At 40.4% G+C, this 12,994-nt stretch overlaps 1 protein-coding gene across 5 annotated transcripts in view; it reads right to left on the bottom strand.

Annotated features, from left to right (window-relative positions):
- The window catches only part of ZMYND11 (zinc finger MYND-type containing 11), a 375,736-nt gene that overhangs the window by 146,723 nt on the left and 216,019 nt on the right, over positions 1–12,994 (bottom strand). For all 5 annotated transcript variants that reach the window (XM_053713832.1, XM_053713834.1, XM_053713835.1 and 2 more), the window contains one exon: positions 8,704–8,781. In XM_053713832.1, coding sequence (XP_053569807.1) covers positions 8,704–8,781 — 78 coding nt within the window. The remainder of the gene's footprint in view (positions 1–8,703; positions 8,782–12,994) is intronic.

Genomic DNA, 12,994 nt, shown 5'->3' with positions numbered 1-12,994 from the left:
ATAGGCTAAACGAATTATGCTACGAAGCCAGAAGGAGAGAGAGGTAGCCGAAGCCTTATGACCTCTCCTCTGACCAGAGTACACGACAAACAGGGAAGACGTTTGTCGAAAATCCTTAGTTGCCTGCAAGTAGAACTTGAGGGCACGAACTACATCCAGATTGTGTAGAAGACGTTCCTTCTTTGAAGAAGGATTCGGGCACAGGGAAGGAACCACGATCTCTTCATTGATGTTCCTGTTAGTGACTACCTTAGGTAAGAACCCAGGTTTAGTACGCAGAACTACCTTATCTGAATGAAAAATCAAATAAGGAGAATCACAATGTAAAGCTGATAACTCAGAGACTCTCCGAGCCGAAGAAATAGCCATTAAAAATAACACTTTCCAAGATAACAACTTTATATCAATGGAATGAAGGGGTTCAAACGGAACTCCTTGTAGAACGTTAAGAACAAGGTTTAAACTCCATGGCGGAGCAACAGTTTTAAACACAGGCTTGATTCTAGTTAAAGCCTGACAAAAGGCCTGGACGTCTGGATTTTCTGACAGACGCCTGTGCAACAAGATGGACAGAGCTGAGATCTGTCCCTTTAATGAACTAGCCGATAAACCCTTTTCTAAACCTTCTTGTAGAAAAGACAATATCCTAGGAATCCTAACCTTACTCCAGGAGTAACCTTTGGATTCGCACCAGTATAGGTATTTACGCCATATCTTATGGTAAATCCTTCTGGTAACAGGCTTCCTAGCCTGTATCAGGGTATCAATAACCGACTCAGAAAAACCACGTTTTGATAAAATCAAGCGTTCAATTTCCAAGCAGTCAGCTTCAGAGAAGTTAGATTTTGATGTTTGAATGGACCCTGTATCAGAAGGTCCTGTCTTAGAGGTAGAGACCAAGGCGGACAGGATGACATGTCCACTAGATCTGCATACCAAGTCCTGCGTGGCCATGCAGGCGCTATTAGAATCACTGATGCTCTCTCCTGTTTGATTTTGGCAATCAATCGAGGAAGCAGCGGGAAGGGTGGAAACACATAAGCCATCCCGAAGTTCCAAGGTGCTGTCAAAGCATCTATCAGAACCGCTCCCGGATCCCTGGATCTGGACCCGTAGCGAGGAAGTTTGGCGTTCTGGCGAGACGCCATGAGATCTATCTCTGGTTTGCCCCAACGTCGAAGTATTTGGGCAAAGACCTCCGGATGAAGTTCCCACTCCCCCGGATGAAAAGTCTGGCGACTCAAGAAATCCGCCTCCCAGTTCTCCACTCCCGGGATGTGGATTGCTGACAGGTGGCAAGAGTGAGATTCTGCCCAGCGAATTATCTTTGATACTTCCATCATTGCTAGGGAGCTTCTTGTCCCTCCTTGATGGTTGATGTAAGCTACAGTCGTGATGTTGTCCGACTGAAACCTGATGAACCCCCGAGTTTTTAACTGGGGCCAAGCCAGAAGGGCATTGAGAACTGCTCTCAATTCCAGAATGTTTATTGGTAGGAGACTTTCCTCCTGATTCCATTGTCCCTGAGCCTTCAGAGAATTCCAGACAGCGCCCCAACCTAGTAGGCTGGCGTCTGTTGTTACAATTGTCCAGTCCGGCCTGCTGAATGGCATCCCCCTGGACAGATGTGGCCGAGAAAGCCACCATAGAAGAGAGTTTCTGGTCTCTTGATCCAGATTCAGAGTAGGGGACAAGTCTGAGTAATCCCCATTCCACTGACTCAGCATGCACAATTGCAGCGGTCTGAGATGTAGACGTGCAAAGGGTACTATGTCCATTGCTGCTACCATTAAGCCGATCACCTCCATGCATTGAGCTACTGACGGGAGTTGAATGGAATGAAGGACACGGCATGCATTTAGAAGCTTTGTTAATCTGTCTTCTGTCAGATAAATCTTCATTTCTACAGAATCTATAAGAGTCCCCAAGAATGGAACTCTTGTGAGAGGAAAGAGAGAACTCTTCTTTTCGTTCACTTTCCATCCATGCGACCTTAGAAATGCCAGAACTAACTCTGTATGAGACTTGGCAGTTTGAAAGCTTGAAGCTTGTATCAGAATGTCGTCTAGGTACGGAGCTACCGAAATTCCTCGCGGTCTTAGTACCGCCAGAAGGGCACCCAGAAACTTTGTGAAGATTCTTGGAGCCGTAGCCAATCCGAATGGAAGAGCTACAAACTGGTAATGCCTGTCTAAGAAGGCAAACCTTAGATACCGGTAATGATCTTTGTGAATCGGTATGTGAAGGTAAGCATCCTTTAAATCCACTGTGGTCATGTACTGACCCTTTTGGATCATGGGTAAGATTGTCCGAATACTTTCCATTTTGAACGATGGAACTCTTAGGAATTTGTTTAGGATCTTTAAATCCAAGATTGGCCTGAAAGTTCCCTCTTTTTTGGGAACCACAAACAGGTTTGAGTAAAACCCTTGTCCTTGTTCCGACCGCGGAACCGGATGGATCACTCCCATTAATAACAGATCTTGTACACAGCGTAGAAACGCTTCTTTCTTTATCTGGTTTGTTGACAACCTTGACAGATGAAATCTCCCTCTTGGGGGAGAGAATTTGAAGTCTAGAAGGTATCCCTGAGATATGATCTCTAGCGCCCAGGGATCTTGAACATCTCTTGCCCAAGCCTGGGCGAAGAGAGAGAGTCTGCCCCCCACTAGATCCGGTCCCGGATCGGGGGCCCTCGATTCATGCTGTCTTAGGGGCAGCAGCAGGTTTCCTGGCCTGCTTGCCCTTGTTCCAGGACTGGTTAGGTTTCCAGCCTTGTCTGTAACGAGCAACGGCTCCTTCCTGTTTTGGTGCAGTGGAAGTTGGTGCTGCTCCTGCTTTGAAATTCCGAAAGGGACGAAAATTAGACTGTCTAGCCTTAGCCTTGGCTTTGTCTTGAGGCAGGGCGTGGCCCTTACCTCCTGTAATGTCAGCGATAATTTCTTTCAAACCGGGCCCAAATAAAGCTTGCCCTTTGAAAGGTATATTAAGTAATTTGGACTTAGAAGTTACATCAGCTGACCAGGATTTTAGCCACAGCGCCCTACGTGCCTGAATGGCGAATCCTGAGTTCTTAGCCGTAAGTTTGGTTAAATGTACTACGGCCTCCGAAATGAATGAATTAGCTAGTTTAAGGACTCTAAGTCTGTCCGTAATGTCGTCCAGCGTAGCTGAACTAAGGTTCTCTTCCAGAGACTCCATCCAAAATGCTGCCGCAGCCGTAATCGGCGCGATGCATGCAAGGGGTTGCAATATAAAACCTTGTTGAACAAACATTTTCTTAAGGTAACCCTCTAATTTTTTATCCATTGGATCTGAAAAAGCACAGCTATCCTCCACCGGGATAGTGGTACGCTTAGCTAAAGTAGAAACTGCTCCCTCCACCTTAGGGACCGTTTGCCATAAGTCCCGTGTGGTGGCGTCTATTGGAAACATCTTTCTAAATATTGGAGGGGGTGAGAACGGCACACCGGGTCTATCCCACTCCTTAGTAACAATTTCAGTTAGTCTCTTAGGTATAGGAAAAACGTCAGTACTCGCCGGTACCGCAAAGTATTTATCCAACCTACACAATTTCTCTGGTATTGCAACAGTGTTACAATCATTAAGAGCCGCTAAAACCTCCCCTAGTAATACACGGAGGTTCTCCAATTTAAATTTAAAATTTGAAATATCTGAATCCAATCTGTTTGGATCAGAACCGTCACCCACAGAATGAAGCTCTCCGTCCTCATGCTCTGCAAGCTGTGACTCAGTATCAGACATGGCTCTAGTATTATCAGCGCACTCTGTTCTCACCCCAGAGTGATCACGCTTGCCCCTTAGTTCTGGTAATTTAGCCAAAACTTCAGTCATAACAGTAGCCATATCTTGTAATGTTATCTGTAATGGCCGCCCAGATGTACTAGGCGTCACAATATCACGCACCTCCCGGGCGGGAGATGCAGGTACTGACACGTGAGGCGAGTTAGTCGGCATAACTCTCCCCTCGCTGTTTGGTGAAATTTGTTCAATTTGTACAGATTGGCTTTTATTTAAAGTAGCATCAATACAGTTAGTACATAAATTTCTATTGGGCTCCACCTTGGCATTGGAACAAATGACACAGGTATCTTCCTCTGAATCAGACATGTTTAACACACTAGCAAATAAACTTGCAACTTGGTTACAATCTTATTTAACAAAAACGTACTGTGCCTCAAAGAAGCACTAAACGATTAAATGACAGTTGAAATAATGAACTGAAAAACTGTTATAGCATCAATCCTTGAAAACAACACAACTTTTAGCAAGGGTTTGTTCCCATTAGTAAAGTAACAATAATTAAATTTGAAACGTAAAAATTACAGAGCAACGTTTTTAATCACAGTCAATATATAAGTCTCACAGCTCTGCTGAGAGAATCTACCTCCCTTCAAAGAAGTTTGAAGACCCCTGAGTTCTGTTAGAGATGAACCGGATCATGCAGGAAATACAAGAGTAACTGACTGGAAATTTTTGATGCGTAGCAAAGAGCGCCAAAAACGGCCCCTCCCCCTCACACACAGCAGTGAGAGAGAAACGAAACTGTCACAATTAAAACAAGCAACTGCCAAGTGGAAAAATAATGCCCAAACAATTATTCACTCAGTACCTCAGAAAATGGAAACGATTCTACATTCCAGCAAAAACGTTTAACATAATAAATACCTATTAAAAGGTTTAATGTACTTTTTACAGAGTAATTCCAGTGAAGTACCATCCCCGGAATACTGAAGTGTAGAGTATACATACATGTTATTATAACGGTATGGCAGGATTTTCTCATCAATTCCATTCAGAAAATAAAAACTGCTACATACCTCAATGCAGATTCATCTGCCCGCTGTCCCCTGATCTGAAGCTTTTACCTCCCTCAGATGGCCGAGAAACAGCAATATGATCTTAACTACTCCGGTTAAAATCATAGTAAAAAACTCTGGTAGATTCTTCTTCAAACTCTGCCAGAGAGGCAATAACACGCTCCGGTGCTATTGTAAAATAACAAACTTTTGATTGAAGTTATAAAAACTAAGTATAATCACCATAGTCCTCTCACACATCCTATCTAGTCGTTGGGTGCAAGAGAATGACTGGGAGTGACGTAGAGGGGAGGAGCTATATGCAGCTCTGCTGGGTGAATCCTCTTGCATTTCCTGTTGGGGAGGAGTTATATCCCAGAAGTAATGATGACCCGTGGACTGATCACACATAACAGAAGAAATTAACCCTTTATGCAAGCTAGTAAAAACCTCTGATAACACTACGATTACTGCTTACCCTTCCCCTAATGGGGACACTGTCAGCCTTTCTGAGTTAACACAGTCTCTGCAGAAAATATGACTGAACATACCTCATTGCTGTATAGCAAGAAACCGTTCCTCACACTGAAGTTTTCCTGTACTCCTCAGCTCATGTGGGAACAGCAGTGGACCTTAGTTACAAATGCTAAGATCATCATCCTCCAGGCAGAAATCTTCATCTATGTCCTGTCTGAGAGTAAATAGTACAACACCAGTACCATTTAAAAATAACAAACACTTGATTGAAGATAAAATAAAACTAACAGTTTAACACCTCTTCTCTTTACCCTTCCTGCTTAGAGCCAGCAAAGACAATGACTGGGGGGTGGAGTTAAGTGGGGAGCTATATAGACAGCTCTGCTGTGGTGCTCTCTTTGCTACTTCCTGTCAGGTAGGACAATATCCCACAAGTTAGGATGAATCCGTGGACTTGGTACATCTTGCAAAAGAAAACCCCTTTATATAAGGGATATGAAACCCAAATATTTTTTTCATGATTCAGATAGAGCATGCAATTTTAAGCAACTTTCTAATTTACTCCTTTTATCAAATTTTCTTCATTCTCTTGGTATGCTTTGTTGAATGAACAGCAATGCACTACTAGTTGCTGACTGAACAAATGGGTAAGCCAATGACAATCGGTATATACAGCCACCAATCAGCAGCAAGAACCTAGGTTCTTTGCTGCTCTTAAGCTTTCCTAGATAAACGTAAATTGGAAAGTTGTTTAAAATTATATTCTCTATCGAAATCATGAAAGAAAAAATTTGGGTTTCATGACCCTTTAAATCGCCCAATACCTAATCCACACCCAAAATAAAAAAACATAAAAAATGTATTACAAAAAAACGTGTCATGTTCATTTATTTATAATATTACACTACAGAAAGGGGAACACACAGTTACACACGTATCCTAACTAAACACACCTAACACCCGCTAGGATCCTTGTTGATAAATATGTAAGTATCTGTAATATTTTCTACCTCTGGAAGCAGCTTAAAGAGCCCTCATTTAGCGCTGAGTATATAGACATATATTTGTAGTCCCTATATCTACTTTTATGATGCGAGACATTAACGCTTCACACTCCGGAGCCTAATATGAATGATATGGGATCCCCTTAAGCTAAAACGCCCATATAGTTATTGTATACTTATGCCACTACTCAACATGTATCACTCTCTTACTCAAACCTTTTAATATCGGTACAGACTATCTCCTCAAAATTACGCTATTGGTGCACCCTTTCATTTATATATTTTCCTCTCCTCTTCTTTTGTTCAGTACTGCCTATATATTTTCACACTCTATCCATACAAAGTTTAGTCAGATGGGTTTTCAGTTTTTCTGGAACAACTTCTGGCCATTAAAGTGTTAATGGCTGTACAACTCTGCATTATATGTTCAAATTTTTACCTAGCCAACCAATTTAAGAACCTTCCATAAGTTAAATATGATACTCTAGTCTCAACATCAAGTATGAGCAGATTTGTTCTTTGTATTTTATTAAGTTAAAACATATCTAGTACAAGTCTGCATTATATGTTCAAATGTTTACCTAGCTGATCAATATAAGATCCTGCCATAGATTAAATATGATACGCTCAACATCAGGTATAAGCAGATTTATTATTTGTATTCTATTAAGTTAAAACATATCTTGTACAAATCTGCATTATATGTTCAAATGTTTAACTAGCTGATCAATATAATATCCTGTTGAATATGATATTCTCAGCATCAGGTATAAGCAGATGTACTATTTGTTTTTTATTAAGTGAAACATATCAACCATCTTAATGTATTTAAGAATATCAGAGCACGGTTTATAGTTCAGATGATATAGTTTACTAATTAAATGATAGTTTCACAAGACCACCGTTTTAACTATACTGTATTCTATATATTATAAAATAAGAAAATTGAGATTCTCTAATCGAGACCCAAAAGTGGTCTCCTATTGTTCTAGGCTGCCTTCTGTAACTTTTGTAAATTTTATAGGATTAAGAGGTCCATAAGTGGTCTCATGTGTCATCTTGAAGGCATAAAGTTTGATAGGCAAACATTATTTTCATTTTTATACTCATGAAAATTGTCATATATATATATATACATATATATATATATATATATATATACACACACACACACACTATTTATATCTTGTCAAACTTTTATTGGCCATATGTATGGAATAATTTCTCTATATTAACTCTTCTGATATATATATTGATATGCCTTGAATTGCATCTCAATAAAAAAAAAAATAGTCCACAAGCCACACTTTGGAACTATAAAATGAGTACTCAACTAAAATGTGATCAACTGAACTATTATTTATAAATGCAACATTAAAGTCAAAATTAAACGTTTGTGATTCTGATACAGAATGTAATTTAAAAAAATATATATATATTTATGTGCACACTTTCGGAGGCAGCAGCTCCTACTAAGTATGTGTAAGAGTTCACAGTACAGGGGACATGGAACTAAAATGAAACTTTTACATTTGTCAGACAAAAATACTACTTATTTGCATGTAAAATGGAAGAAAACCAATTTCAAGTTATATTGCACACATATGGACGGATTCATTAATTCAAACAGTTATGTTCCTAAAGATTTGGAAAACCATAGAAAAAGGGAACCAGAATTAGAAAGCAAAGCGGTTAAAGACACAAGTCAGCTCTAGAGTGAAAATGCACTGCCAATCCCAAACTGAACATGGGCCACTGAGCCAATCACATCCAGCATATGTCTGAAGCCACCAATCACAGCCCTGTTTTGGCTCAGTAGCTGAAGTTAATTGTGGCACTGTAGCTGACTTTAACTATGTGTTTAACCCATGTTTAGGGATTAAACACATAGTTTCAGACAGGCAACAATGCAATAAGAAAATGCTCTAAGCTAACATATTTGAGCATTTTTGTATTGAAGATCAATGTCATTTGAACTTTGACACATCCCTTATGTAAATAATCCTGAGCCACATATATAGAGTTTGATTTATAACGTCAGTTTGAGACCGAAATTCCTTTACTGATCTCTTCTGTTAGTTGTATACTATAACTGTCCTTTTGATTAGTAAAAACTATAAGCTATAACACTTTATCTTCTCAATAAAAAAGCACAATTGTAAAAAGCTAAGCAGACACCAGCTCACAGAACAGAAATTCTATTATCATATTCACAATGCGCCTTCGGTAAAACTATAATTAAAAAAAAAAAAAAGTATACATATACTGTATATAAACAAGTAGTCAAGTTATGTAACGCATCTATAGTGGACATGGAGAGGAAGACAGATTGTGCATAAGCAAGAAATCACGTACTTGAGATGAAACTGGGGAATCAATTTGATACTACAAGTGAGACCTACCCTCTCCTTCATACGGGAAACTATGAATCGCAGGTATTTACCCATCTCCTGCTTGTTTGTGTTTTTCTTCTTCATACTCTAAAGAAAAAGAAAAAAGAAACATTTTATTCATGTGACTAAAACCAATTCTCAAAAGCAGTATAGGTTTCTTAAAGGTACCCTAAACACTATAACTATGTATTTAATACAAAGATTAGACTGAGAATCTATGTGTATAAAATACACACACACACACACACATATATATATAAATAACTTTCTATAAAGTTGTGGGCACCTCCATGTTTAAATCCGATTCCCCTTTTCCAATCTCTTGCCTCACAAGCTTATAAACAAAACATTTTATGCTCTTAGTTGTGGAACATCTGCCTAACAAAAACAAAATTTATGCTTACGTGATAAATTATTTTTTTTGGTGATTATGATGGTCCAAAGTCCTCCATAACAAATGGGATATATTTCCCGCCACTAGGAGGAGGTCAAGAACCCATACAAGAGCTTTAAAACCATCCCACCTCCCACCTCTCTCTTACTTTTACATATAGCTGAGTGGAGAATAGGAAAAAAGGTAGGAAAGGCAAAGCAGGGTCTATAGAGGTTTCATTAGAATTGTTGCCCAAAAAAAGAGATCTGACTGCTACCGCAAGCTCGCAGTAGCAATAACCAGCCACTTGTAATGGATGGTTATTTATCGTGCGCCCGTAAACAGGAGCTCCATTTGTAATCTAGCCCATAATAGTCAATATCAATGGAATGCAATGGTTCAAGAGAAGAACCTTGTAATATAGAGAAAAGTAAGTTCAGATTCCAAGGTGGAGAAATAGGTTCACAGAAAAAGAAAAAACATTGAGTAAAGAGTAGGTGATATGCGCAAAAGAAAGTTATTTATTGAAACATGGATAAAAGACAAAAAGCGGCTTGACGCGTTTCGCCTTACGCTGTCATCAGAAGCCTAATACATTCCTATACACCTGCCTCTTTTAAAGGCATACAATGTCTCTGATAGGTGAGAAAATCACATGATTGCCATTTACTTATTAATGATTAACTCTATACATGCCTAAGACTTGCCATCTGGAGGATATAATAGGTAATCAAATCTTAAAGATCAGTAACAAATATCAAACAAAATACATGTTAAGATGATAAACCAAGTGGTTACTTTTGAAACAAAATCCATATTTAAAAGATATATATATATATATATATATATATATATATATATATATATATATATATATAAATGTCCAAATGTAGGAGGGCACTCACAGGATTTATAAAGCAACAAACAGTATATCTTTATTTCCAAGTTATCACTGCTCTAATGGGAGTTCTTAGTGTATAATACGTGCTGCATTATAAAAATTGTTTACTGTCTTGAAGAAGGCCCATAAATGGGTCGAAACGTTGACTTCTACAAATAATGTACAAATAACTTGGAAATAAAGATAGCTCACTTCTATCCATGACTTCTTTATCTCCCACTCTCTCAATCTTCTCACAGAAACCTGGCTCTCTCCTTCAGACACTGCTTCCTCTGCTGCACTGTCACATGGGGGTCTCCACTTCAGCCACACTCCTAGGTCTGACAATAGACAAGGAGGTGGTGTTGGCATTTTACTTTCCTCTCGTTGCACCTTTCAACAAATACAGCCCTTCTCTTCATTCACATTTTCTTCATTCGAAATACACATGATTCCCTTATTCTCTCTCCTCTCTTTACGCGTTGCAGTCATATACTGCCCCCTGGCTCCGCAACTCTATTTCTAGATCACTTTGCCGCCTGGCTACCTTACTTCCTTTCCTCGGATACCCCTGCCCTCATTCTCGGTGACTTCAACCTCCCTGTTGATAATCCTCTGCATAACAACTTCTGCAACTCACTTCCTCTTAAGGCCTGTCACAATGGACTGACTCTCCCACTCACAAAGATGGTCACTCCCTTGATCTGATTTTCAGCTATCGATGCACTATCTCAAACTTCACAAACTCACCTTTTCCTCTTTCTGACCACCACCTCCTCACTTGTAACATCACCTCCCTCCCTACAACTCTCCCTCCTTCTACCCTTCAGACTAAACTTCACAGAAGTATCAAGTCACTAGATCAGCAACAGCTCGCTAGCTCTCTTAACCCTCTTCTTTCTTCCATCCCCTCTTTTTCCTGTCCTGATGAAGCTATCTGTCACTATAACTCCACCCTTACATCGGTCCTTGATAATCTGGCCCCACCTACCATAGCTCGGAAAACATACACTAATCCTCAGCCCTGGCATATTCCTCTGACACAGTACCTACGTAGATGTTCCCGTACTGCTGAGCGACACTGGAGGAAATCTCGGAGTTCTGCTGACTTTCTTCCCTATAAATTCATCTTGAACTCTTACTACTCTGCCCTTAATCTGTATAAGCAACATTACTTCTCCACTCTTATCTATATTCTTTCTTCAATTCCAAAACGTCTGTTCTCCACATTCAATACTCTTCTCCGCCCACCCCCACCTCAACTTTTCTCTCAGCTCAAGATTTTGCCAGCTACTTCAACAACAAAATCGACTCAATCAGAAATGAAATCAGTTCTCAACATACTACCGGTCTCCCACCCCCTCAAAAGCTCACAATCACCAAAAACCCACATAGCCATAGATTTAGCTCTTTTGCCCCTGTTACAGAGGAAGAGGTTTCTGCCCTTATACTATCCTTTCACCTCACTACCTGTCCCCTCGACCTCATCCCCTCACAACTACTCCCCTCCCTCTCTTCTACCCTTAGCCCTACTCACACACATCTTCAACCTCTCCCTCAGCACTGGTATAGTTCCCACATCTCTTAAATGCATTAGTCACACCTATCCTCAAAAAAACCTTCTCTTGATCCAACCTCCCCATCCAACTACCGACCTATTTCCCTACTCCCTCTTGCCTCAAAGCTTCTTGAAAAGCTAGTATATGCACGTGTATCCCATTTCCTTACATGAAACTCCCTCCTTGATCCACTGCAATCTGGATTTCGCCCCCTTCACTCAACAGAGACAGCAATTGTTAAGGTTACCAAAGACCTACTTACAGCAAAATCCAAAGGCCACTTCTCTCTACTTATCCTCCTTGATTTCTCTGCAGCCTTTGATACTGTCGACCACCCTCTTTTGCTCCATACCCTCCAATCCTTCGGCATCTGCGACCGGGCTCTTTCTTGGTTCTCTTCCTATCTGTCTAACCGTACCTTTAGTGTAGTCTTCTCTGGGGCATCCTCTGCCCCATTACCTCTTTCTGTTGGGGTACCACAAGGCTCTGTCCTCGGTCTCCTTCTCTTCTCAATCTACATGTCCTCATTAGGTTCCTTAATAAAGTCCCACAGGATTCACTATCATCGGTATGCCGACGATACCCAAATCTACCTCTCTGCACCAGAACTATCTCCTTCCTTGCTAACTCGTGTCACTAACTGTCTCATATCTCATCTTGGATGTCCTCTCACTACCTCAAGCTAAATTTCTCCGCAACTGAGCTCCTTATTTTCCCCCCTTCTTCCAAAATCTCCACACCCCATGTCTCTATATGTCAGGATTAGACTCCCTAGGAGAGAGGAGTGTGTAAAGGTGAGAGTATGGACCTTTGCTACAGATTAATATATATTTATATGCCCAGTTTGTTTGATAGTTTCTCTGATAACAGAGGAGCAAGAAGTAAGCAAACTTACTGGAAACCTGGATCCTCTGTTCGTTTAGAGATTCTGACAATTTGTTATGAGGTGATGGCATACAGACATGCAATACTTGTTAAGAAGCAAGAGAACTTAACTGTGTGAATGTAAAGTCAAGTACCTTTATTAGCTAATAAGATTAACGCATGCAAAAACAGAATTTATGTTTACCTGATAAATTACTTTCTCCAACGGTGTGTCCGGTCCACGGCGTCATCCTTACTTGTGGGATATTCTCTTCCCCAACAGGAAATGGCAAAGAGCCCAGCAAAGCTGGTCACATGATCCCTCCTAGGCTCCGCCTACCCCAGTCATTCGACCGACGTTAAGGAGGAATATTTGCATAGGAGAAACCATATGATACCGTGGTGACTGTAGTTAAAGAAAATAAATTATCAGACCTGATTAAAAAACCAGGGCGGGCCGTGGACCGGACACACCGTTGGAGAAAGTAATTTATCAGGTAAACATAAATTCTGTTTTCTCCAACATAGGTGTGTCCGGTCCACGGCGTCATCCTTACTTGTGGGAACCAATACCAAAGCTTTAGGACACGGATGAAGGGAGGGAGCAAATCAGGTCACCTAAAT

Source organism: Bombina bombina, chromosome 5, assembly GCF_027579735.1.
Source record: "Bombina bombina isolate aBomBom1 chromosome 5, aBomBom1.pri, whole genome shotgun sequence".
Classification (NCBI taxonomy): domain Eukaryota; kingdom Metazoa; phylum Chordata; class Amphibia; order Anura; family Bombinatoridae; genus Bombina; species Bombina bombina.
The sequence above is the reverse complement of the archived record's forward strand: the minus strand, read 5'-3'. Positions and strand labels throughout refer to the sequence as shown.